The following is a 23,865-nucleotide window of genomic DNA, read 5'->3' as shown; positions in this document are numbered from 1 at the left end:
AAAAACCCATGCTCTTTTTCCATGTACTCTCTGTCTGTGGTCAGGGTCCGTGTGGTTCAGAGACCCCCCACCTATAGCAGTATTTCTTAGATTAGAAAAGAGGATGTGGTCCAGTGACATATTTGTTCAAAACTTTATTACTAGAGATAGAACTATTTAGGAGAGAAACATGTATCTGATAATATCAGTTTTCATTATGGTATTAATGTATCATTAAATTCTATGTAAAATAAAGCAGTCTCATTAAAGAAGTGATCAGAGAGTCTTAAGACACAGAGAGGAAGGGCTGTAGCTATATAAACACTTAGCCAGAATGTGTTTAATTTTGAGTGACTTTTAAAGTCATTTGTCCACTTTTCTTTTTTTTAACTTTGAAGCTATATTGTAGTTGCCTGCTTATCCTCCCTTTCATAATTAGTTCAGGGTGTTAGGACACAAATAATTTGACTGTATTTAACAACTGAAGAAAAATGGTTATTGTAAGTTATGAACGAGAACTTCCCAAAGTGTCCAGTATGATGTTATTTAGTTAGGCTGTGTCCAGCCCTTCTGCAACCCTTTGGACTATAGCCCTCCAGGCTCCTCTGTCCATGGGATTTCCCAGGTGAGAATACTGAGGGGGGGGGTTGCCATTTCCTTTTCCAGGGGATCTTCCTGACCCAGGGATCGAACCTGAGTCTTTTGCATTGGCAGGCAGATTCTTTACCACTGAGCCACAAGGGAAGCTGGTCCAATATGATACTGCCTTGCTATTTGTAGCTCTCTTTCTAATCTATCCTGTGGCTATGGTACTTCCCTTTACAACCTTTTCTGTAGATATTACCTGTATTACTCTGTAGATATTACCGATGCACCTCCCTCCTCTTCCTGCACTCCACACTCATGCTCACATACATGCCCTCTGAATTAAAAGGTATCCTGTGCTCTCTGAAGTCTTCAGGGCTGGGGTATTCCTGGGTTCAGAAGAATTTTTTTGAGAGGGAAAAGTAATGGCTTCAGAAAGGGGTACTGCTGGTGTCCCAGAGTAGCAGCTTATTTTGGCATATTGTTTGGAAATTAATTTGCTTATGTTTACTTGAATTGAGGAAGAGAGAGAGAGAAAGATCAACAGAATATGAATAAGGAAGTGGGTGGAGCTGAGAAACCTCTGGAAATTTTGTGTTTTTCTACATTTATTATGAGGATACTTTCTTGCACTTTAAAAATGTTAGACTGCTAAGCCTTATATGAATAACTAGTTGTTGCTAAGTTGATATTTATAACTTGCTAATAGTTTTGTAAGCAGTCAAGAAACATTTTGAGGGGAATAATTATAATATATGAATGTGCCTTTTAAAAATAGAAATTATTGAAATTTTACTAATTCAGTTTAATTGAAAAATCAGTCTGAAGTTTGAATCTAGTCATGAAAGAAAACTTTTGTTTCAAATTAACTTGGTTTTGATCCTTTTTTTTTAAAGAACAATAAATTGAGAATTGTGAGTTCATCAAATCACGCAGTTAAAAGTAGCATTTTGCTGTATAAGGGTAATCTGTTGGTATAATTGCTTTTTTCCCCTATGTTGTATAATAATAAAATCTCCCAAGACACATTGCCTTCCTGATAAGCAAACACTGAAATTTCTGAGCTTCAGGACTAACATTTATTTGTATCAAGTAGGGTTAATTTTCAGTTATCTGTAAGATCAATTGCATTGTGATTTTTTTGGTGTTAAACTTTTGTTTCAGAATCCCTGTCCTTCCTAGTCTCCCTTGAAAGTTGTGGTTTATATCACTTAAAACAATTCAACTTGGGTTGGTGCCTTTTATTTGAGGGGAAGAAGGTTCACATCTTGAAATGAGCCAACTTTTCACAGCTTAATAGAAGGAGGTAGAGCACTGATTTTATAACACAGCATCCTAACAGGGAACTGTGAAAAAACATACAAAAAAGAAAAGCAAAGTCTTTTTACCTGGGAACAGGGCCTAAAATAGTCTCCTTTGTTAGACCCTAAATACAGTTGAGGCCTCTCATCTAGTGTGGCCCTAACAGGCACTTTAGGTCAGTTTATTTTAAAAGTTAGTAAAGCAGAGTATAGTCAATGTTTAAGGGCTTCCCTGGTGACTCTGTTTTAAGTTAAAACATATAAATGTACTTTGTTCACCGGTCTTCTGATGCAGAAACCTTTGCTCAGTATCTCAGGAAGCCATTCAGTCTTTTGTAGGTTTTTTCTGTGTGTCATAGGTATTCCGTGTACTCGTAAGACTGAAGGACCCCTACTTTATATTAGGAGCACTGAATGTATCGCCAGGCTTCCCAGTATTCCGTGTCCTCGTAAGACTGAAGGATCCCCGCTTTATATTAGGAGCACTGAATGTATTGCCAGGCTTCCCAGGTCACGCCAGTGCAGGAGACATAAGAGACGAGGGTTCAATCCCTGGGTCAGAAAGATCCCCTGGAGGAGGGCATGGCAACCCACTCGAGTATTCCTGGCTAGAGAATCCCATGGAAAGAGGAGCCGGGCAGGCTACAGGCCATAGGCTCTCAAACAGTCGGACACTACTGAGCTGACTTGGCGCACGCAATATGTTGCCAAACTATTTACCTTTGGGTTTGAAAAATAAATTTCATTGAGGTGTGGCCGAAAGTGTAGAAATTGCCATTGTCTCTGTATACATACCTGAGATGACCAAAGCAAGAAACTCAGATTTTATTCCTTCAGATATCTTTGATTCTTCATCTACATACTATACCATGTTTACATTTGCTACATCAGGTCTTTTTCTCCAGAACGATGCAGAGAAATGATGAATTAAAATAATAATTCTGACCTGTTTCCTAAGATTGTATGTTAGATTGGATCTAGTTTAGGAAAGTATATTTTCATTTATATCAGCTCTGTCCAGTAGAAATAAAATGTGAACCACATCTGTAATTTTAACTTTTCTAATAGCTAATTAAAGATAATAAAAAGAGGTAAAAATAAAGTTTAATTGCATATTTTTTAATCCAGTATATCCAGAAACTTAACCATTTCAATATTTAATCAGTATGAACACTTAATGAGATATTTAACCTCTTTTTCACAATAAGTCTTTGAAAACTGTGTATTTTACACTTACTAGAACATTTCAAGTTCTCAACAGCCACATGTGGCAAATGCTTGTATTAGAACAGATTTAAACGTTGTCTTCTTGTTCTCCCAAGATTTCTTAGACTCATTCTTAGTGCTGATTACTGTTTATTCCTACTGTAGCAGTCCTCAGCATGTGATCCTCAGTATCCTTTAAGATGTCCATGAGGTCAGCACTGCCTTTGCAATGATAGTAGAATGTTATTTGTGTTGTCTTGTTCTCACTCCTTCTCTCTAGTGTACGGTGTAGTTTTCTATGTGACAGATGATATTGCAACAAATTGAATGCAGAAACAAATATAAAAATCGTTTTGCAAAATGTAAACCATGTCACTCTTCTCACTGATTTTTGTTTGTTGGGAAAATAGTTGTTGTCCGTAAGTGGATTTAGTGGTATTTAAACAGGAATGAGTACATACATATAATAATTTTTAAGAATGTAAAGAGGTCCTGAAACCAGAAAGTTTGAAAACCACCATGCTAATCTATCTAGAATTTCCTTTGTATTATTACCATTAGTGCTTTTTGTTCTGTATTACCAATGACAGGTATTCCACATAAGTGAATTTCCCAGCTAGCCAAGTGTTCTTGGACATTTTAGAATACCTGTTTATTTATTGCATGAAGCAGTTTCTGAAATACGTACATCTCTTCTCAAATATGGAGAAGGCAATGGCACCCCACTCCAGTACTCTTGCCTGGAAAATCCCATGGATGGAGGAGCCTGGTAGGCTGCAGTCCATGGGGTCTCGAAGAGTCGGACACGACTAAGTGACTTCACTTTCACTTTTTACTTTCATGAATTGGGGAAGGAAATGGCACCCCACTCCAGTGTTCTTGCCTGGAGAATCCCAGGGATGGGGGAGCCTGGTGGGCTGCCGTCTATGGGGTCACACAGAGTCAGACACAACTGAAGCGACTTAGCAGGAGTAGCAGCAGCTTCTTAAATAAAAGCTACTGAACATAATTTAACATATGCTGGTGACTGGATCCTGTATGACAACTTTGTATCACCAGCCAAACCAGACGGCTCTGTGTAGAATCCATCTACCTGTGCATTTGTGTGTGTGGTCTCTATAGTAAATAAAACTTCTGCCAGTCTGACCTATATAATAGCTAGAATAACAGCATTAATTTTCACTTGATATGGTATAAAATGCTAACATTTCCAGCTGTTCGCGAAGTTGGTAGTTTAAAGTATGTTTGCTTTTCAGTCGCTAAGTCATGTCCAACTCTTTGTGACCACATAGACTGCAGCATACTAGGCTCCTCTGTCCTCTACCATCTCCAAGAGTTTGCTCAAGTTCATGTCCATTGAGTTGGTGATACTATCTAACCATCTCATCTTCTGTCCCCCTCTTCTCCTCCTGCCCTCAATCTTTCCCAGCTTCGGGGTCTTTTCCAGTGAGTCAGCTCTTTACCTCAGGTGGCCGAAGAATTGGAGCTTAAGCTTCAGCATCGGCCCTTCCAATGAATATTCAGGGTTGATTTCCTTTAGGATTGACTGGTTTTATCTCCTTTCTGTCCAAGTGACTCTCAAGAGTTTCCTCCAGCACCACAATTCAAAAGGATCAATTCTTTAGCGCTCAGCCTTCTTTATGGTCCAGCTCTCACATCCTTATATGACTACTGGAAAAACCTTAGCTTTGACTATATGGACCTTTGTCGGTAAAGGGATGTCTCTTTGAATATGCTGTCTAGGTTTGTCATAGCTTTTCTTCCAAGGAGCAAGCATCTTTTAATTTCATAGCTGCAATCACTGTCTGCAGTGATTTTGGAACCCAAGAAAATAAAATCTGCTGCTACTTCTGCTTTTCCCCCATCTATTTGCTGTGAAGTGATGGCACTGGCTGCCATGATCTTAGTTTTTTAATGTTGAGTTTCAAGCCAGGTTTTTCACTGTCCTATTTCACACTCATCAAGAGGCTCTTTAGTTCCTTTTCATTTTCTGCCATTAGAGTGGTATCATCTGCATATGTGATGTTGCTGATATTTCTCCTGGCAGTCTTGATTCCAGTCTGTGATTCATCCAACCCCACATTTCGCATGATATACTCTGCATAGAAGTTAAATAAGCGGGGAGACAATATGCAGCCTTGGCGTACTGCTTTCCCAGTTTTGAGCCAGTCAGTTGTTCCATGTCTGGTTTTAACTGTTGCTTCTTGACCTGCATATGTTTCTCAGGAGACAGGTACGGTGGCCTGGTATTCCCATCTCTAAGAATTTTCCACTGTTGTGATCCACACAGTCAAAGGCTTTAGCATAAATGGTCAATGAATGTTAGGAATCATGAATTTTGTAAACACTACAAAATAATGAATTGTGTATACAGTTTAAAATATTTCACCTCAAAGATATATAGTGAGAGATATATATAGTGAGAAATATAGTGAGATATTTTGGTTTTAAAAAGTGTTTCACAATGGAACAGCTGCTGCTGCTGCTAAGTCACTTCAGTTGTGTCCGACTCTGTGCGACCCCATAGACGGCAGCCCACCGGGCTCCGCCGTCCCTGGGATTCTCCGGAAAGAACACTGGAGTGGGGTGCCATTGCCTTCTCCTCAGGATGGAACAGAGCCAGCAGTTGTTCTTTTATCAAAGATTGGTTTAGGAAATACCCAGTGGTCAGGACTCAGCCACTTCCACCACAGGAGCACAGGTTCAATCCACCATCAGGAAACTATGATCCCACATGCTGTGCAATGTGACCAAAAAAAAAGATTGGTTTACAATGTGAATGAAAATGTTTTATTTTCTAAGGCCGCTTTTGGTAGAATAGTAGATAACCAAAGTAAATTTTATCAGAATTTTGAATATAAAAAGAACTTGGTATTCAATATAAAAATATAAAAGCTATGATGGAAAACCATGAGTATCCTTCTTATTGACATCTAATAGAAAAATATGATAAATCAGAAATTTAACTCAGATGTAGTCTGCTGCTGCTAAGTCTCGTCAGTCATGTCCAACACTGTGCAACCCCAGAGACGGCAGCCCAACAGGCTCCTCTGTCCCTGGGTTTCTCCAGGCAAGAACACTGGAGTGGGTTGCCATTGCCTTCTCCAATGCATGAGAGTGAAAAGTGAAAGTGAAGTCGCTCAGTCGTGTCCGACTCCTAGCACCCCATGGACTGTAGCCTACCAGGCTCCTCCGTCCATGGGATTCTCCAGGCAAGAGTACCGGAGTGGGGTGCCATTGCCTTCTCCGAGCAGATGTAGTCTGTTCCTCAGTAAATGTTGAAAGTAGGAGCTCATGTATTAAAATTTAAAAATAAGGTCAACAGTATTTAATTATAGATTAACAGGGAAAAACAGGTATTCCATTTAATTTAATTCTATTTAATTTTTTGAAATTATATTTAATTTCTTGAAACTATTATAATCTTACATATAATCTGTGTGATTATATAGTCAAAAAGACCATTGAGGTCTATGTTAGCTACTTGAAAGAAGTATGATCTTTGATTAGTTTTGCAATTACCACATAAAATTTTTCAGCTGTTTGTTAAACTTATGGTCAGCCTCTACCTAGAGAGAGAGTCACGTCTTATTTATTATGCTAGGTGTACTTTGAGTTTTTCTCCTCAATGAGTTCTCAGTGTCTCTTTCCTCCTGTGTTCCCTATTTGTACTTCTTCCTCTGTAACAGCTGGTTGGGTATCCTGCTACTATCTATTCTTCAACACATGCAGCCCACTGTTTGCAGGCTGGCCACATTCCAGGATGTCATCTCTAGTGTGGTACTTACTTAGGACTCATAGACAACAGTTGCTCATAGACAGAACTCCTCGGGGAACCAGATGTAATAACGGTGGAAGATCCGATTCTTAGAAGACTTGTAATGTTCCCTAACCTTTAATTTACTCATGTCCTATTAACACTCACTAGCATCTTGATTCTCTAGTTTTTAGTAGTTTACCATCATGCAACATGTGACCCTGCTTTCTCATGGAAGTATTAGGCTATGGGAAGGTTTCTCTTGTGCAAGCCAGTGTGGGGCAACTGCTGTTTTGAGAGTTTGTTCTTATTTATCTGTAGTACACTGTCAACCTGTGAAATTGTCCGTGATTTATTTCCTGTCATCTCAAGTGTGAAGTATCAAGGGCACAGTCATCTTATAAGCAAGAGACTTATTAGACCAAGGATTTTTTTTCTCATGTTAAGCTTTTTTGATCACAAGGAACAGAAAATCAGGCCATATATGCCTCCTTTTGGAAAAGGGGGATTTATGGAAATAACATACATAGATAGAACCAGAAAGCAGGCAGGAACAGAGACCAGCTGCTCTCTGTGCGCCTGCTATTCTCTCATTCTTGGCTGCTTGCTCTTTTCCATATTCCTCCATCTGAAATCTGGAAAGACCTTCTCTGATTGACATATTAGGAAGCATCAGTGTCCTGTATGCCAGGCCACCTAATGTGTGGCCACCTGATCGACAGATGGCTGCCTTTTGGTTGAGTGCCTGTCCCTGCTCCAATCTGTGGCCTTTGCTGCACAAAGAATAGCAGTAATGCTCTGGGTAGATAGTCGCGACCCCTGGATTTGACAGCCATGATAACATGCTCAGTGTATCTCCCCTCACATCTTTGTACCCTTCCAGCCACTCTGTACCCTTCCATAAAGCTTCTGGACAGAGCAAATCCTACTCAGTGCTTTCCCCTCCTGACTTCCCTTTCGTTTGCCAATCTATTTCATACAGTTTCTGCCACCAGCAGTGGCAGTTTCTCCCCGGAATCTGTTGTCTCCTTTGTCCCCAAGATTTCACAGCTGCATATGCTAGTGGGCACACTTTAGACCTAGCCACTGTTCATTATTCAGCATTGCTGACCGCTTTTTCCTTAATGATCCTTCCTTCATTTTTAACACATGATCTTCTCTTAGATCTCTTATCTTTTTTGGTCATTCATTCTTCATGTTCTTTGTAAGCTCATGTCATATTTGCCAGTGTTTCCATGGTTTTGCCCTTATACTAGTTTTGCATAGCAGTTGCTACATGACCGTAGCATAATGATAACCCTGTCAGCTAGAAAAATTACATTATTTTGGCATGAGATGCATACTTTTGCCTAGTGACCATTGGTTCCTTTTCTAGTCATTCCACAAATACATTTATATAACCCAGTGTAGAATTTTCTTCAGTTCAGTTCAGTCTCTCAGTCGTGTTCGACTCTTTGCAACCCCATGGACTGCAGCACGCCAGGCCTCCCTGTCCATCAACAACTCCCAGAGTTTACTCAAACTCATGTCCATTGAGTCGGTGATACCATCCAACCATCTCATCCTTTGTCATCCCCTTCTCCTCCCGCTTTCAATCTTTCCCAGCATCAGGGTCTTTGCCAGTGAGTCAGTTCTTCCCATCAGGTGGCCTAAGTATTGGAGTTTCAGCTTCAGCATCAGTCCTTCCAATGAATATTCAGGACTGATTTCCTTTAGGATGAACTGGCTGGATCTCCTTGCAGTCCAAGGGACTCCCAAGAGTCTTCTCCAACACCACAGTTCAAAAGCATCAATTCTTTGGTGCTCAGCTTTCTTTATAGTCCAACTCTTACATCCATACATGACTACTGGAAAAACCATAGCTTTTACTAGATGGACCTTTGTTGGTGAAGTAATGTCTCTGCTTTTTAATATGCTGTGTAGGTTGGTCATAACTTTTCTTCCAAGGAGTAAGCATCTTTTAATTTCAGGGCTGCAGTCACCATCTACAGTGATTTTGGAGCCCCCAAAATAAAGTCTGCCACTGTTTCCATTGTTTCCACATCTACTTGCCATGAAGTGATGAGACCACATGTCATGATCTTAGTTTTCTGAATGTTGAGTTTTAAGCCAACTTTTTCACTCTCCTCTTTAACTATCATCAAGAGGCTCTTTAGTTCTTTGCTTTCTGCCACAGGTGTGGTGTCATCTGCATATCTGAGGTTATTGATATTTCTCCCAGCAATCTTGATTCCAGCTTATGCTTCATCCAGCCCAGCGTTTCTCATGATGTACTCTACATATAAGTTAAACAAGCAGGGTGACAATATACAGCCTTGACATACTCCGTTCCCGATTTGGAGCCAGTCTGTTGTTCCATGTCCAGTTCTAACTGTTGCTTCTTGACCTGCATACAGATTTCTCAGGAGGCAGGTCAGGTGGTCTGGTATTCCCATCTCTTTAAGAATTTTCCACAGTTGTTGTGATCCACACAGTCAAAGGCTTTGGCATAGTCAATAGTCTTTAATCGTATGCCCTCTTCTTTATGGTGAGGTGTCAAAATATTTTTCCTGAAATTTGAAATAAAGCAGTTTACATTGTTCATTTCATTTATTTTATAATTTATTGAAGGGTTCTCTGATTCTCATTATGACCTGAAATAACTCTTGCTATTTTGCCATACATTGGCCCAGGCTGTCATTCTTCTTCATTTCCTTTAACTCCTTTCTCAGTTTAGACTTATTTCTCCCAGTAAGTAGACTTGATGTATCTTTCTGGTATTGCTCCCCTTCAGTCTATTCCCTACACCTGCTGACAGTGATTTTCCTAAGATACAGATATAATTATGTCACGCCTTTTTTACAGGTCCTCCATGACTGTTCCCTATTCGCTTCCAGGACAGAATCTATACTCCCTGTCCTGAAGGCTTCATAGTATTGTCCCTGCCTATCTTTCCAATCTCACCTCACTGGACCATTCTCCCTTTCTGATTCTGTACTGCAACTACACTGCTCTTTAAATCCTCTAAGTTGCTCAATCTTAGATAACATCAGTGACAGTTATCAGTGAAAAAACCTTTGGTATATTAATTCATTGTAAATATTTACAGCTAAGTTCACAAAGTTCTGGGCTTCCCTTGTAGGTCAGTGGTAAAGAACCCACCTGCCAATTCAGGAGATGTAAGTTCGATCCCTGGGTTGGGAAGATCCTCTGGAGAAGGAAATGGCAACACACTCAGTATTCCTGCCTGAAAAATCCCGTGGACAGAGGAACCTGGTGGGCTACAGTCCATGGGTTTGCAAAGAGTTGGACATGACTTAGTGACTAAACAACAACATTACAAAGTTCCAAGGGGCCATTCATTGACCTCATTTTATAGATTGGTTACTTTATCAACTCTCATGCATAAATGAAATATATGTATATCAAATTTGACATTCATTCCCATTATTATTTAAGATGTTTTGATAGGACAAAACATACAAATAAACAAACTTGGCCCCAGAAGTTAATATATTTCTTATGTAAGTATCATAATATTTATAGCAAGGGATGATAGTACTTTTTCAAATGTATGGGTTATTTTATTTTTCTAATCAGTTCTGTGAACTTGAGCATAATGTTTTAATTTACCAAAGTTATGCAAAGTATGTAATTTACTAAGACTTTTATAGAAAAGTATTGTGTATCACTCTTTTATTAATCTTTTTCTCCAATTTTGTCTCTCCTCCTTGGGAATCTATATTATAAATCTGTTAGAGATTAGAACTGATAGTTTTTAAATGGTTTTGTTGATTCAGTCAGTTACTTGTGGGTTTTTAAATTATTATTTGAAGATTCCACTAGTAAATCAAGCAATGTTCTCTGGAATCTGTTATTATTAAGAAGGGGTAGAGGAAAGAGGAGGAAAATAAAATATTGAGGCTTTCTCAGATTGCTAGGATATCAGAGGGTTCCCTAAAATACAGTTAGTTTTTCCACTTACATTGATTTCCTCTGGTTAGGTGAGTTGCTCCCAAAGCTGTTAAATTTCATTCGGCATATATCTATAAAAGTAGAGAAGAGAATATCAGCCGCAAGGGTTGTGAAAACAGGCTGATATATGGAGCACACTGTCTCATGCTCAGCTCTTAATAAGTGATGGCTACTTGTAGTGAGCAAAGTCATTCAGGTCATTCAAGGTCATTCATTGAATTCCCACTTTCCAGCTCTGTGATCTTTGGTGTGGTACTTGAGTTTCCTCACTTGTAAAGTGGGGTGTAAATATATAACTCTTAGGAATGTTGTATTAAAGCACCTATTATAATTAGTAGTATGCATATGCTGCTGCTGCTGCTGCTGCTAAGTCGCATCCGACTCTGTGCGACCCCAAAGACGGCAGCCTACCAGGCTCCTCTGTCCCTGGGATTCTCCAGGCAAGAATACTGGAGTGGGTTGCCATTTCCTTCTACCAAGCACTCAATATGTGACTTGTTTTAAATGTTATTGTCACAAGAGTAATCATTTATGGAACATCCAGTGTGTCATAGGCTCTGTACACTACCCTTGTTGATACTGTCTGTGATTCTGAAACTTCAGGCTTCCGTTAGAAGAAGACTTTATTTCAGTTGTTTAACTTTTGTAGGCTGGATCATGTAGGCTAATCCTAACAGAAATACTGATTCACACTTCACTGAGCCTAAATCTAGCCCAAAAGCAAACAAGCTAACAAACAACAACCCAAAAAAAAACAAACATATTCTGTGAGCAGCCAAAGATGTTGCATACACAGAATTGCATACATGTACTTTCCTTATGAAAGCATTCTTTAAGTTCTCATTTAGTGCCCATCACATTTCTGTTCCTTGTTAGCTGAATGACATTAAGTGAATCTCAATACTATTTTCCTCATCTGTGAAATAAAGGGGTCAGATAGCTAATTTCTAAAAAGTCTCAAGTCTAGAAACTTTTAAATTCTGTGTATGTGATTTTTTTCTGGGTTATTTTCTATACTAATCTCTTTAAAAGAAAAATAAATTTACTCTGAAGTGTAAGATCTGTGCACAGGGTTCACTGGATGTCAAGCTCTGTGATGAATAAGAAATTTCAAGTCCAACATGAAGGACCAGTATATAAACAATTATAATTCCAGTGGAATAAGTTAAGTAAATCCCAAGCATAAATAAGAGTGATGGATTTTTGTGGAAATGGTGGCCACCAGAAAATGCTTTGCAGAGAAGTTATGATAGAATGGGTTAGACTGCATTTACCAAGTTGTCCCCAAATTTCAGTGTTTGGAAATTCTAAAGGTGCATTTACTGTTGATTGTATGAGCCGCTGTTGGCCATCAGTGCCTCTGCTCCACATAGCGATTGGGGACCTGAGCCAGTGGACGCTCTCACATCTTGGCTCGGAGCCTCTGTGATTGTCATGGTGAGAGGAGAAAAAGGAGCTGGTGATTTTACCACCAGCCTTACATGCATTAGTACTTTCTGGGCCACCGATGGCCAACATCACCTCCACCTGTAGCCTGTTAGAATTAATCAGATAGTTTCATTTAGCTGTAAGAGAGTGGGTGATGTGGGAGAGTAAATATTTGGTGAGTGTATATTTTTGCTACATGGCACCTGAGCTAATTCTGAAAAGGTAAGTGAAAATCAGTCTGGTAAATGTAGAAGAAAATGAAAAAGAAACTCTCCTCTGAAAGCAAAGAAATTACATATATTTAGTGTAAAAAAAGTGAATGTTAGGGAAGAATTTAACTACTATGTTTGATTAAGCATCTGGAAACTGGAATATAGTGTAAGCTGTAAAGAGCTGAGAACTGAGAATAAGCCCCGAGCTAGCTTTATAACTGAGTATTGACCTGGTAATGTGGTTTTATTTATTTATTTATTATTTATTTTTTTTAACTTTATACATGTGTTCCCCATCCTGAACCCTCCTCCCTCCCCGTACCATCCCTCTGGGTCGTCCCAGTGCACCAGCCCCAAGCATCCAGTATCGTGCATCGAACCTGGACTGGCGACTCATTTCATATATGATATTATACATGTTTCAGTTAAAGTGCACATTGATTATATATTATGAATTTTATAGGCATTATTTTGTGGAAGGTACTTTAATGGATAGATTCTATGCTATAGGCAGATTGCTCTGTTATTTGCATTTAAGTTGCTTTTAATTTTTTTTAAATCCCCTTATACTGAAAGTCTAATCACATATTTATTTTTTTAATTAAATTTATTTATTTTAATTGGAGGTTAATAACTTTACAGTATTGTATTGGTTTTGCTATATATCAACATGAATCTGCCACGGGTGTACACGTGCTCCCCATCCTGAACCCCTCTCCCACCTCCCTCCCCGTACCATCCCTCTGGGTCATCCCAGTGCACCAGCCCCAAGCATCCTGTATCCTGCATCGAACCTGGATTGGCGATTCGTTTCTTATATGATATTATACATGTTTCAATGCCATTCTCCCAAATCATCCCACCCTCTCCCTCTAGCACATAGTCCAAAAGACTGTAATCACATATTTAGAGAGAAATGAACTCTAAAGGGTTTATCTTTTTACCTGAGCTTTTAAAGTTGCATCAGAAGATAAGAAAACTCATTGCTTTACACATATTATCTTAGGTAAACCTCACAATAACTCTGTGAGAAAGGCACTGTTATCCTCACTTCCAAACTCTGTCAACTTACAAGCCATTAGATGGTATGACTATTTTCATTTTATACTTAAAACAATTTGGTCCTAGAAAAGGTAAGTCAATATTATATACATGTTTTATCTATCATGCATTTGTTATCAAACTAAAATCTCTATTATAAATGGTTATGATTTTCACAGTAAAATTGAATATACCTAGTAGGAATTATGCTGCAGTGTTAACTTTTCTATTTTTAGGGTTTGGACAGAGGATTCAAAGGCCAGATTTCTACTTTCAGCAGTGTTATTTCAACTGTTAACCAAAAGAAAGAAGCCGCTGAAAACAGAAGTTCACCTACACATCTTGTTTTCCCTAACATCAAGAATGGTAAAAGATTTAAAAATTTTTAAATAAATGTAATTACAATTATTAAAAGTATACACAGTCTATATATCTTGGCTGAAAGTATATTAATGAAATATTAAAAAAGTAGATTTTAACTTATGGTTGCCGGGGGGAAGAATGAAGGAGAGAGAGGTAGTGTGGAATGAACACATACACACTGCTACTATTTAAAATAGGTAACCAGTATGGACCTACTTACAGCACAGAGAACTCCGCTCAGTGTTATGTGGCAGCCTGGATGGGAGGGGACTTGGTGGGGAGAATAGATACATGTGTATGTGTGGCTGAGTCCCTTTCATGTCCACCTGAAATTATCACAGTATTGTTAACTGGCTACGCTCCAACATAAAATTTAAACAAATTTTTTAAGTAGATTTTAATTATTCAGCATTGTTCTGCTATGTCTGGTTAGTCAATACAATTAAAAAAAAAAGCTCTATAAATATTTACAGAAAGGACCAAAATCATTATATTTAGGTAATTGTTACCTAGAATAAGAGAATGACATACAAAATTCATGAATAAGAAAGTTTGGTTAGGGAGCCTGACACAATAAAAATATGTAAAAATTAAATAGATTTCCTTTATTTGAGCAGTAATCAATTAGAAGACTTGATGGAAAATATATGAAATATTTATAAATAAACCAAAGAGAAAGCAAAACCTATACGAAGTAAACCTGTAAAATTTGATCAAAAAACTAAAAGGTGATTTTAATGGAAAATCTTAAATATCATAGAGATATCAGCTACACCAATTTGTTCTCTAACATGTGATGAATTTTTCAACAGTTTTTTGGGAGAAAACTTAAGAAAATGATGCATGCTCTATTTGATCTGTATGAATAAAGAAGAGAGTATAAGAAAAAGTAATGAAGGATCCCATTCGTTTGTCGTAACATAAAGCTGTGCTAGTGATACTACCAAGATAGTCACATAGATGGAAATGGATCAGTAAAACATATTGTATATACAGGATGTTAAATTACTTTAAAAAATAGAATTATGGAAACTTTCCAACTTTTGGAAAATAGTAACTTTAGATTTTTAAAAACTACAAAAGTACTAGAAGAAAGCACAGGATGTTTTTATAATAAATTTTTGGCACAATGACAATGCCAACAGCCATAAAACAAATTAAAAAAATCAATGTTTGTGGGATAAGAAAATTTAAAACTTCTGAAGAAATTTTATAAGATCATAAACTAAGATGTAGTCAGTGAAAAATAAATTCTTGTATCATAGAGATCATTAATAGATCAGTAAAATAAATATTCCTGGAGGGGGAAAAAAAAGGCAAAGGGTATGAACAGACCAATCCAAAAAGGAAATATGAACAATTAATACACATGTGAAAGGAGGCTCAGTCTCACTAGTATAAAGAAGTACAGACTAAAACAAGGAGTTAACATTTCCTTACCTAGTGGCAGAGAAAAAGGCATGTGTATCTGTGGTGTTGTCTGTGGAGTGTGAAAATTGGCACTTTTATTGAGTAGAGGGCTTGAAAATTGATACAACTTTTCTGGAGAGCAAATTATTTGACATATATTCAAATTTTAAAATATTCATATACTTACTGACTCAGTATTCCATTTCTAGGAATTTATTCTAAGGAAATAATATATGTTGAAAGACATATGGAAAGAATGTTTACAATAGAGATAATTTGAAAGCTATCTGAATAAACTGGTTGACTAAATTGTGGTAATCCATATTATAAATGCCATGCATCTATTAAGAGAAATATGTCATGTATATAAATTTTCTAGGAAAAATGCAAAACATTGTCAAATGAAAAATGCAAGTTACACATTAGTAGGTAGAATATGACTCCAGTTTTCTTAAATGTGGGTAAACCTTTTAGGCTTCTTTGAGCAGATACAGAGGTGTGGAAGGATGACCACCAACCTGTCTGTGGTTTCCTCGGAAAAGCAGGATTGGGTGGATATTACTAATATGTTCTGTTTCTTTATATAACCCTATATTGTTTTATCACAGGAATCATACATTACTTGCACAATTTTAAGTGCCCCTTACCCTGTAACGAAACAAATTGGCAAATTTGTTCACACCTGAACAAAACAAAACAAACCTCAAAATGTTTAAGGACCTTGTTCTGGTAAATTGCCTGTGCCCATAAGCTGCAGTCCATGGGGTCACAAAAGAGTCAGACGCAACCGAGCGACTGGACTAAACTGAACTGATAAGCTGCACATGGCATAAGTTATTCTTGCATATATTTTCTGTTGACACTCCAAGGGATTGCTAGACCTATTCTGCACTCTTACCAGTTAGTATTTCTATTATCTCATTTATCAACCTTTGTCCCTGATAACTGCTTTCTTCTTTTATTTATATATATATACACACAAACGTTTCATCACCTCAGTCTTACTCTAAGGAGGCACCAGTGCTCATATGTCACAGTCCCACAACAAAACAAACTTATAATTGTGATTCCGTTATAGGTAAAATTACAGAAATAAAGAAAATGAGCCTATTCGATGGGGGAGAGAAATTGAGAGAGATGATTTCTATTTTAGACCTTAGCTAGATAGTAACTAACTTATTTGAGTAATATTTATGATTTAGGGAAAACTTTCATGTGATTTTTTTTTTTTTGAGCATCATAGCAATCACAAAAAATATATACTAGAATTGCTACGATGTAGTTTTCTGTTGCTGCTTAACAAATTATCACAAACCTAATGACTCAGAAGGGTACTTCCTTGGTGACTCAACGGTAAAGAGTCTGCCTGCCAATGCAGGAGACACAGATTCAATCCCTGGGTCAGAAAGATGCCCTGGAGAAGAAAGTGGCAACCCACTCCAGGATTTTTGCCTGGGAAATCCCATGGACAGAGGAGCCTGGTGGCCTACAGTCCAGTCCATGGGGTCGCAAAAGAGTTCGACATGACTTAGCGACTAAACCACAATAACAATGACTTTAAAACACCACCACATATTAGCTCACAGCTCTTTTAAGTCAGATCTTGGTGAGTGTGGCTGAGCTTTCTACTCACAGCCTCTCAACGTGGAGGCTGGGCTGGATTCTGGGCAAGAATACTCAGGTTGCTGGCAGAACTTATTTGCAGTTCTAAGACTGAGGTCCCATCTCCTCGCTGACTGTCACCCAGGGCTGCCCGCAGCTCCCAGAGGCTGCTCATGGGCTCACTGGCTATCTCCCAGCCTTCTTTTTCAGGGCTGGCAGGAGGATCCCTTGTGTCAAATCCCGTTCATGCTTTCAGTGTCTCTGACTTTGTCTTCTGCAACCAGTGGGAGAAAACCCTCTGCTTGTAAAGGTCTCATGTTACAAGGTTTTGCCTTCCTGGATGAATCTCCCTGGATTAAGAAAAGACAGAAGAACCAGAGATCAAATTGCCAACATCTGTTGGATCATAGAAAAAAGCAAGAGAATTCAAAAAAATCATCTAATCCTGCTTCATTGACTACACTAAACCTTTGACTGTGTGGATCACAACAAACTGGAAAAGTCTCAAAGAGATAGGAATACTAAACCGCCTTACCTGTTTCCTGAGAAACCTGTATGCAAGACAAGAAGCAACAGTTAGAACCAGACATGAAACAATGGACTGGTTCTAAATTGGGAAAGGAGTACATCAAGGCTGTATATGGTCACCCTGATAATTTAACTTATATGCAGAGTGCATCATGTGAAATGCCGGGCTGGATTAATCACAAGCTGGAATCAAGATTGTCAGGAGAAATATCAACAACATCACATATGCAGATGATACCATTTTAATGGCAGAGAGTGAAGAAAAACTAAAGAGCCTCTTGATGAAAGTGAAAGAGGAGAGTGAAAAACCTGGCTTAAAACTCAACATTCAAAACACTAAGATCATGGCATCTGGTCCCATCACCTCATGGCAAATAGAAGGGGAAAAGGTAGAAACAGTGACAGATTTTATTTTCTTGGGCTCCAAAAATCACTGCAGTTGGTGGTTGCAGCCATGAAATTAAAAGACACTTGCTCTTTGTAAGAAATGCTATGACAAACCTAGACAGTGTATTAAAAAGCAGAGACATCACTTTGTCAACAAAGGTCTGTATTGTCAAAGCTATGGTTTTTCCAGTAGTCATCTATGGATGTGAGAGTTGGACCCTAAAGAAGGCTGAGCATTGAAGAATTGATGCTTTTGAACTGTGGTGCTGGAAAAGATTCTTGAGCATCTCTTGGACAGCAGGGAGATCAAACCAGTCCATCCTAAAGGAAATCAACTCTGAATATTCATTGAAGGACTACTGCTGAACCTGAAGCTCCAATTCTTTGGCCACCTGAGGGGCAACAGAGGATAAATGGTTGGATGGCATCACTGACTCAATGGACTTAAGTTTGAGCAAACTCCAGGAGATAGTGAAGGACAGGGAGCATGGTGTGCTGTACTTCTTGGGATTGCAGAGTCAAACATGACTTAGTGACTGAACAATACCACAGTTAGTAATCTTAATTAGATCTGCACAATCCCTTTGGTCATGTAATGTGATCCACAGGTGGCTGAGACTCCTGAGGCCTTCTTAAATCTCTGCTTATAACACATATTTAATAAGTAAAAAAACTGGAGCTCAGACAGGGTAAGTGACTTGGCCATGGTCATGCTGCTAAGTGACAGAACTGCAATTCAATCCCACATTTTCTGACAACAAAACTCTTGTTCTGACAGATAGAGGAAACTCCTGATTGACTTGTTTCTCTTGTCTGATTAATCATATGACATTAATCACACAACTCTAATTACATCATCTCTAATACTCCCTAAAGCTTCCAAAATTAAATACAAATTTTTTACCTTGACACGCAAGGATGTTCATAATATGACAGCTTTTCAACTTGATCTCCCACCTTTCTCCTCCCTACAACTTACATTTCAACTGTTCTCCTGGATGCCTCATACCTGCTCACTGCAGAGTTTTTGCAGTTTGTTCCCACTGCCTTGGAATGCACTCTTCCCTCTTCTCTCACTGGCAGATCCTGTCTGTTCTTCAGTGCTACCTTTTAACTGAACCCTTGCTGATTCTCCCTAACCGTTGTAATTCTTCCCTTCTTACAATATAGGTGTTTCTTTTTTCTTACGTATTTTAGTCTCAATCTTGCGTAGTATCATTTGTGTACTTTAATCTCCTAGACTGTATGTTTCATGAGGGAATAAATACCTTGGTAACCCGTGCAGAGCCTAAGGGCAGTTCCCTTGTCCATCAGGGTTCTTAGCAAGTATTTATTGCATGGAGTGAAACAAGAGACAGCTTGGGGTGGGAAAGTGGGTGCACTCAAGCAGTAACAACAGGAGCCAACCAGCAATTTTATTGAGTGCCTCTTGCATGTTGGACACAGTTCTCGGCACTGAACATACACAGACACATGTAGTCCCTGCAGCAGCCTCTTATGTATCAGTCAGTCAGTCATGTCTGACTCTTTGCGACCCCATGGACTGTAGCCCACCAGGCTCTTCTGTCCTTGGAATTCTCTAGGCAAGAATACTGGAGTGGGTAGACATTCCCTTCTCCAGGGGATCTTCCCAACCCAGGGATCGAACCCAGGTCTCCTGGACTGTAAGCAGGTTTTATACCATCTGATCCTCCAGCCTAAGATAGGAATTATTTTCCCAGGCCAGGGGTAGGGAAACTTAAACCACAGGGAGTTGTAAGTGCCTTGCCCTGCATGAATTTTTATAACTAATGAAAGAGACAGAAAAGGAAAAGCGAGTTTAAAAGGAGAGTTGGTAAAAGGAAATAAGCCCTGAAGGAAGTCAAAGAACCAGGTTGTGCCCTGACTTGAAAATTCAAAGGAAAAGAGAATTTAAAGAGGAGGATTTAGTCAGTGGTGCCACTGTTGAGAGAGCACAAGATGAGTGAGTGCTGAGGCAGAGCTAAGGGTTTGTTGGTCAGTGTGCTTGTTGGTGACTCAGAACCATTTCAGTAGGATAGTTAGAAGGAGAATTCAGGTTTAAAAAGTTAAGGTGTAGGTTAACAGGATCTGGGGGCAGTGTAGACAGCCTTTAGAGGAGCTTGAACTGAAACGAAGAAAGAACAGTGGAGTCTTGCAGGATAGTGTGATCAAGCAAAAAGATGTGATGCAGGGAGAGGTTAAAGTTTCAGTAGAGACACAAACTAATAAAATGCACAGAGAACAGAGCAGTGGTAAAAGGATAGGATCGAGGAAGAGGCGGGCAGAAGGCTTCAGGGGTTGGCTCCAGCAAGGAGAGAGGGCACTTCTTGCTCAGACTGTGGACTTGAAGGAAGAGAGGAGGTAGGAGAAGCAAGTCGGAAACTCACTCTTTCTTGCCCTGAATTCAGTCATCTTCATGGAAAACGTATTAGTCTTCTAGGGCTGCTGTAACAAAGCACCACAAACACGGTGGCTTACAACACCAGAAATTTACTCTGTCCTGGTTCTAGGGGCTTGGGGTCTAAAACCCAAGTGTTGGCTGCACTGGTTCATTTTGAAGGTTCTGAGGAAGAAACTCTCCCATGCCTCTCTCGTACCTTCTGCCGGTTGTCAGCAATTCTTGATATGCCTTGACTTGTAGATGTCTCGCTCTGACCTCTGCCTCTGTCTTCACATGGCCTTCTCCCATGTGCCCGGGTTTCTTTCTTCTTGCAAAGGCATCAGTCACTGGATTAGGGCCTACCCCAATCCAATATGACCTTATCTTAATTGGATTATATCTACGAAGACGTTATGTAGATATTAACATTAACACATTAACAGCTCCCAGGGGGTTAGGACTTCACCATATCTTTTTGGCAGACACAGTTCAGCCCACAACAGAGGGTTAGGAACCTTATAAACACTGAATTACCTGCTAAGGAGAATGGCAGGGAGTCAAAAAGAAGCAACGCATAGCCATAACCTTCTTTGGACTGTTTGTTCAAATCCTTTGCTTTTGATTCCCACTGATTCCTCTATTCCATTCTTTCTATACCACTACTGTCTTGACCTCTGAACCCAGCTTGCCAACTTGGTGCCCACACCTGCCTGCCTCCTCCCTGGGGTGCATGTATTGATTCGGAATGTGGTCCGCATATCTGGGCTCCCACCACTTGGCCCTCTCGTTTGTTCCATTCTTGTGGAATCTGCACTCAGCCCCACCCTCATCTTGGAGTGTATATATCTTTATGTGTATATCACCCTACGGGAGTAGGCATCTTAGCAGACTTCCTTTACTGTGTTGGAACTGCTGGCGCTGACTTCTCATAACCGTTCTGTCTGGGTGCCGCTTGAATTCAGGCGTGATGTGGAGTTCATATGTCAAGGCTGCTGCAAAAGAACTCTTTTATTGAGTGGGAAGTTAGACCAAGTCTTCCAAATGTAAGCATGTTTATAGTTCCTTGATCTTTTGCAAAGCCTCTCTTGCCAATAAGATTGTTTCCTCAAAGATGCCTCATTCTTGGCAGTTATTCCAGTTTTCCTCCCTCTCGCGGGACCCATGCTGGGTATTCTCTTAACAGCTTGTCTCCCCGTCTGATCTTCAAGTGGTATTAGAGAAGCTGCAAAAGCCCAGCGTGGGTTTACCTCACAGCCCAGGGATGCCTCGCTTCCCTGCAGATCACGTGACTAGGTATGCCTTTCAAGTTGGCTGTCCTTTTAAAGATCAGAGCAGTGTGGGAGTTTTACCTACTATAACAGCTGCCGGGGATGATACATCTTCAGAGAAACAATATAAATGGCAATAATGGGGGACAGGGTGAGCACTACATCCTCTCTTACTCTTTCGTACCTTCTTTTCTACAGTGATCATGCTCCTGTCAGATTATTTTAAGACATCTTTAAACAGCACAGACTGTCTCTGAAAGAAGGGAAGTAATTCCTCTCCATGCCTTTTCAAATGTCTTTGCACTCTCGGTTATTTCAGGAAGAGTTGACATGAACTCTGATGGCGCCCAGGGGCACCGGTCCTCTCCCTGCTCAATCCATTTTCTGAGTTGACTCTAGGTGAGCCATGAGGTGCCATAGTGAACTGTGTGGTTTTTACCTGGAGAAGTATGTCCCATGGTCCATGCTGCTCCAAGAGCCCAGGGAAGAAGAGAGTGGTCTCAGCTCAGAGGGCGCTGGGTCTGTGAGTGGTGGGGTGTTGTGAGCTGTGTGCAGGTGAAGTGCCACAGAGTTTTCACAGCCTCTCCAGGAGCAGCTTTAGAGGCAGACAGGGAAACACTGTGAGAAGAAACCCAGGACTTGGCATCTGGGGAGAGAAAAGGGCTCACAATAGCTGCTGTAGGATTTCTGCCTTAGAAAAAGTATCTCCAAGGACTTCCCTAGTGGCTCAGACAGCAAAGCGTCTGCCTCCAATGCAGGAAACCCGGGTTCGATTCCTGGGTCGGGAGGATCCCCTGGATAAGGAAATGGCAACCCACTCCAGTACTCTTGCCTGGAAAATCCCTTGGATGGAGGATCCTGGTAGGCTGCAGTCCATGGGGTCGCAAAGAGTTGGACACGACTGAACAACTTCACTTTCACTTTCAAGGCCTCAGATGACCCCATCTCCAGGATTCCTGGGAGAAAGAATTGATTTGGGGCTAAATCTCCAAGATCCTTTTCTAGGTCAGAGTGACTCACCTTGGACTTACTTTTTCTTAACCATGCCTGTGGGAGTGATTTATCTGTCAAGAACTTAGAGTACCTTGCTGCATTGAATTATTGATTCATCTGTCTCTTGACCAGTCTATAAACTCTTTAAGGTTTTTTTGTGGGGAGAGGGAAAGGGCCCATCTAACTTTTTAAAATTATAATTTTTTGAATGGCTAGCACACTTATGTGTTTCAAAAATCAAAATTGTAAAAATAGGTGTGTTTTAGATGTCTCACTTTCACACTGCTGTCTTTTGTATTCTTTCCTGTGTTTTTATGCAAATGAAAGCAAATATAAATATACATGCTGATTTTCCACTTTATCTTAAAAAGTAACTGCCTACATATTACCTAGCACTTGTTATTTTTGTTGTTGTTAATGTATCCTGGATATCTTTCTGTATCTGCATAAAGAGCTTCCTTACTCTTTTTTTATATTCCTTTATATTGGACTTACCAAGATCCTAAAATCAATAAATTGTTTATTTTGTCTCTTGCATTGTGTACAGTGCCACAATGAATGGCTCTAAACATGTGTCATTTGTTCCTGTGTGGCTTATCTGTAGGATATTCTTAGAAGTGGAATTGTTGGGTTCAGCAGTAAACACATTTACAATCTCTGTATATCCCCAGGATCCAGTGTCCATGGTACTCAGAGACTTTACTCAACAAATAATTTGAGGAAATATGTGGGAAGAACTTTTTCTGGGTTTCTGGCCAGTTCATCCTGTAATCTGTCTCAGAGCTACAATTCTCTAATGTATGTCCAGGGTAAGACATCTATTCTATTAGAGGTAACCTTGTATAAAAAGGGCTTTTGGATATTTTACAAGCAGCCTGGGTGGCTCAAATGGTAAAGCGTCTGCCTACAATGTGGGAGACCTGGGTTCAATCCCTGGGTTGGGAAGATCCTCTGGAGAAGGAAATGGCAACCCACTCTAGTACTCTTGCCTGGAAAATCCCATGGACGGAGGAGCGTGGTAGGCTACAGTCCATGGGGTTGCAAAGAGTTGGACACGACTGAGCGACTTCGCTTTTGAATATTTTTATGACTAGACCCAAAAAAGAACGTTTTATGTATGCTTCTGCTGAAGCTTTACAAACACACACACTATTGAACTTAGTAAGAAAGTACATCTCCAAACACCAATGAATATGTCATATGTCACTTTTATTTGGCTCTGATGACTCTCTGAGTCAGAGTGGGTTCTTTTTCCCTTCTTTCTTCTTTTCTCTCTCCTGCCTTCAATTTTATTTTCTGCCAAATGTTCAGAAAAGTCATCCTATAGACAAAGATGTAAACACCACCTGTTATGACTAATTCACTCTGGTCTCTTCCTGTTTCCACGGCTTGCCACTGCTGAAGTAGTCAGAAGCAGTGCAGAGTACTGAACCAGAAGAGGGAGCCTTCAAATTGTAACTCACTTGTTACC

General features: G+C 39.6%; 1 protein-coding gene across 1 annotated transcript in view; it reads left to right on the top strand.

Moving 5' to 3' along the window:
- Nucleotides 1-23,865, top strand: part of HECTD2 (HECT domain E3 ubiquitin protein ligase 2) — a 73,675-nt gene that overhangs the window by 5,765 nt on the left and 44,045 nt on the right. The window contains exon 2 of the mRNA XM_070363394.1: nucleotides 13,700-13,829. Within this exon, the coding sequence (XP_070219495.1) occupies nucleotides 13,700-13,829 (130 nt within the window). The remainder of the gene's footprint in view (nucleotides 1-13,699; nucleotides 13,830-23,865) is intronic.

Source organism: Bos mutus, chromosome 26, assembly GCF_027580195.1.
Source record: "Bos mutus isolate GX-2022 chromosome 26, NWIPB_WYAK_1.1, whole genome shotgun sequence".
Lineage (NCBI taxonomy): Eukaryota > Metazoa > Chordata > Mammalia > Artiodactyla > Bovidae > Bos > Bos mutus.
This window is presented reverse-complemented; position numbering and strand designations above follow the sequence as displayed.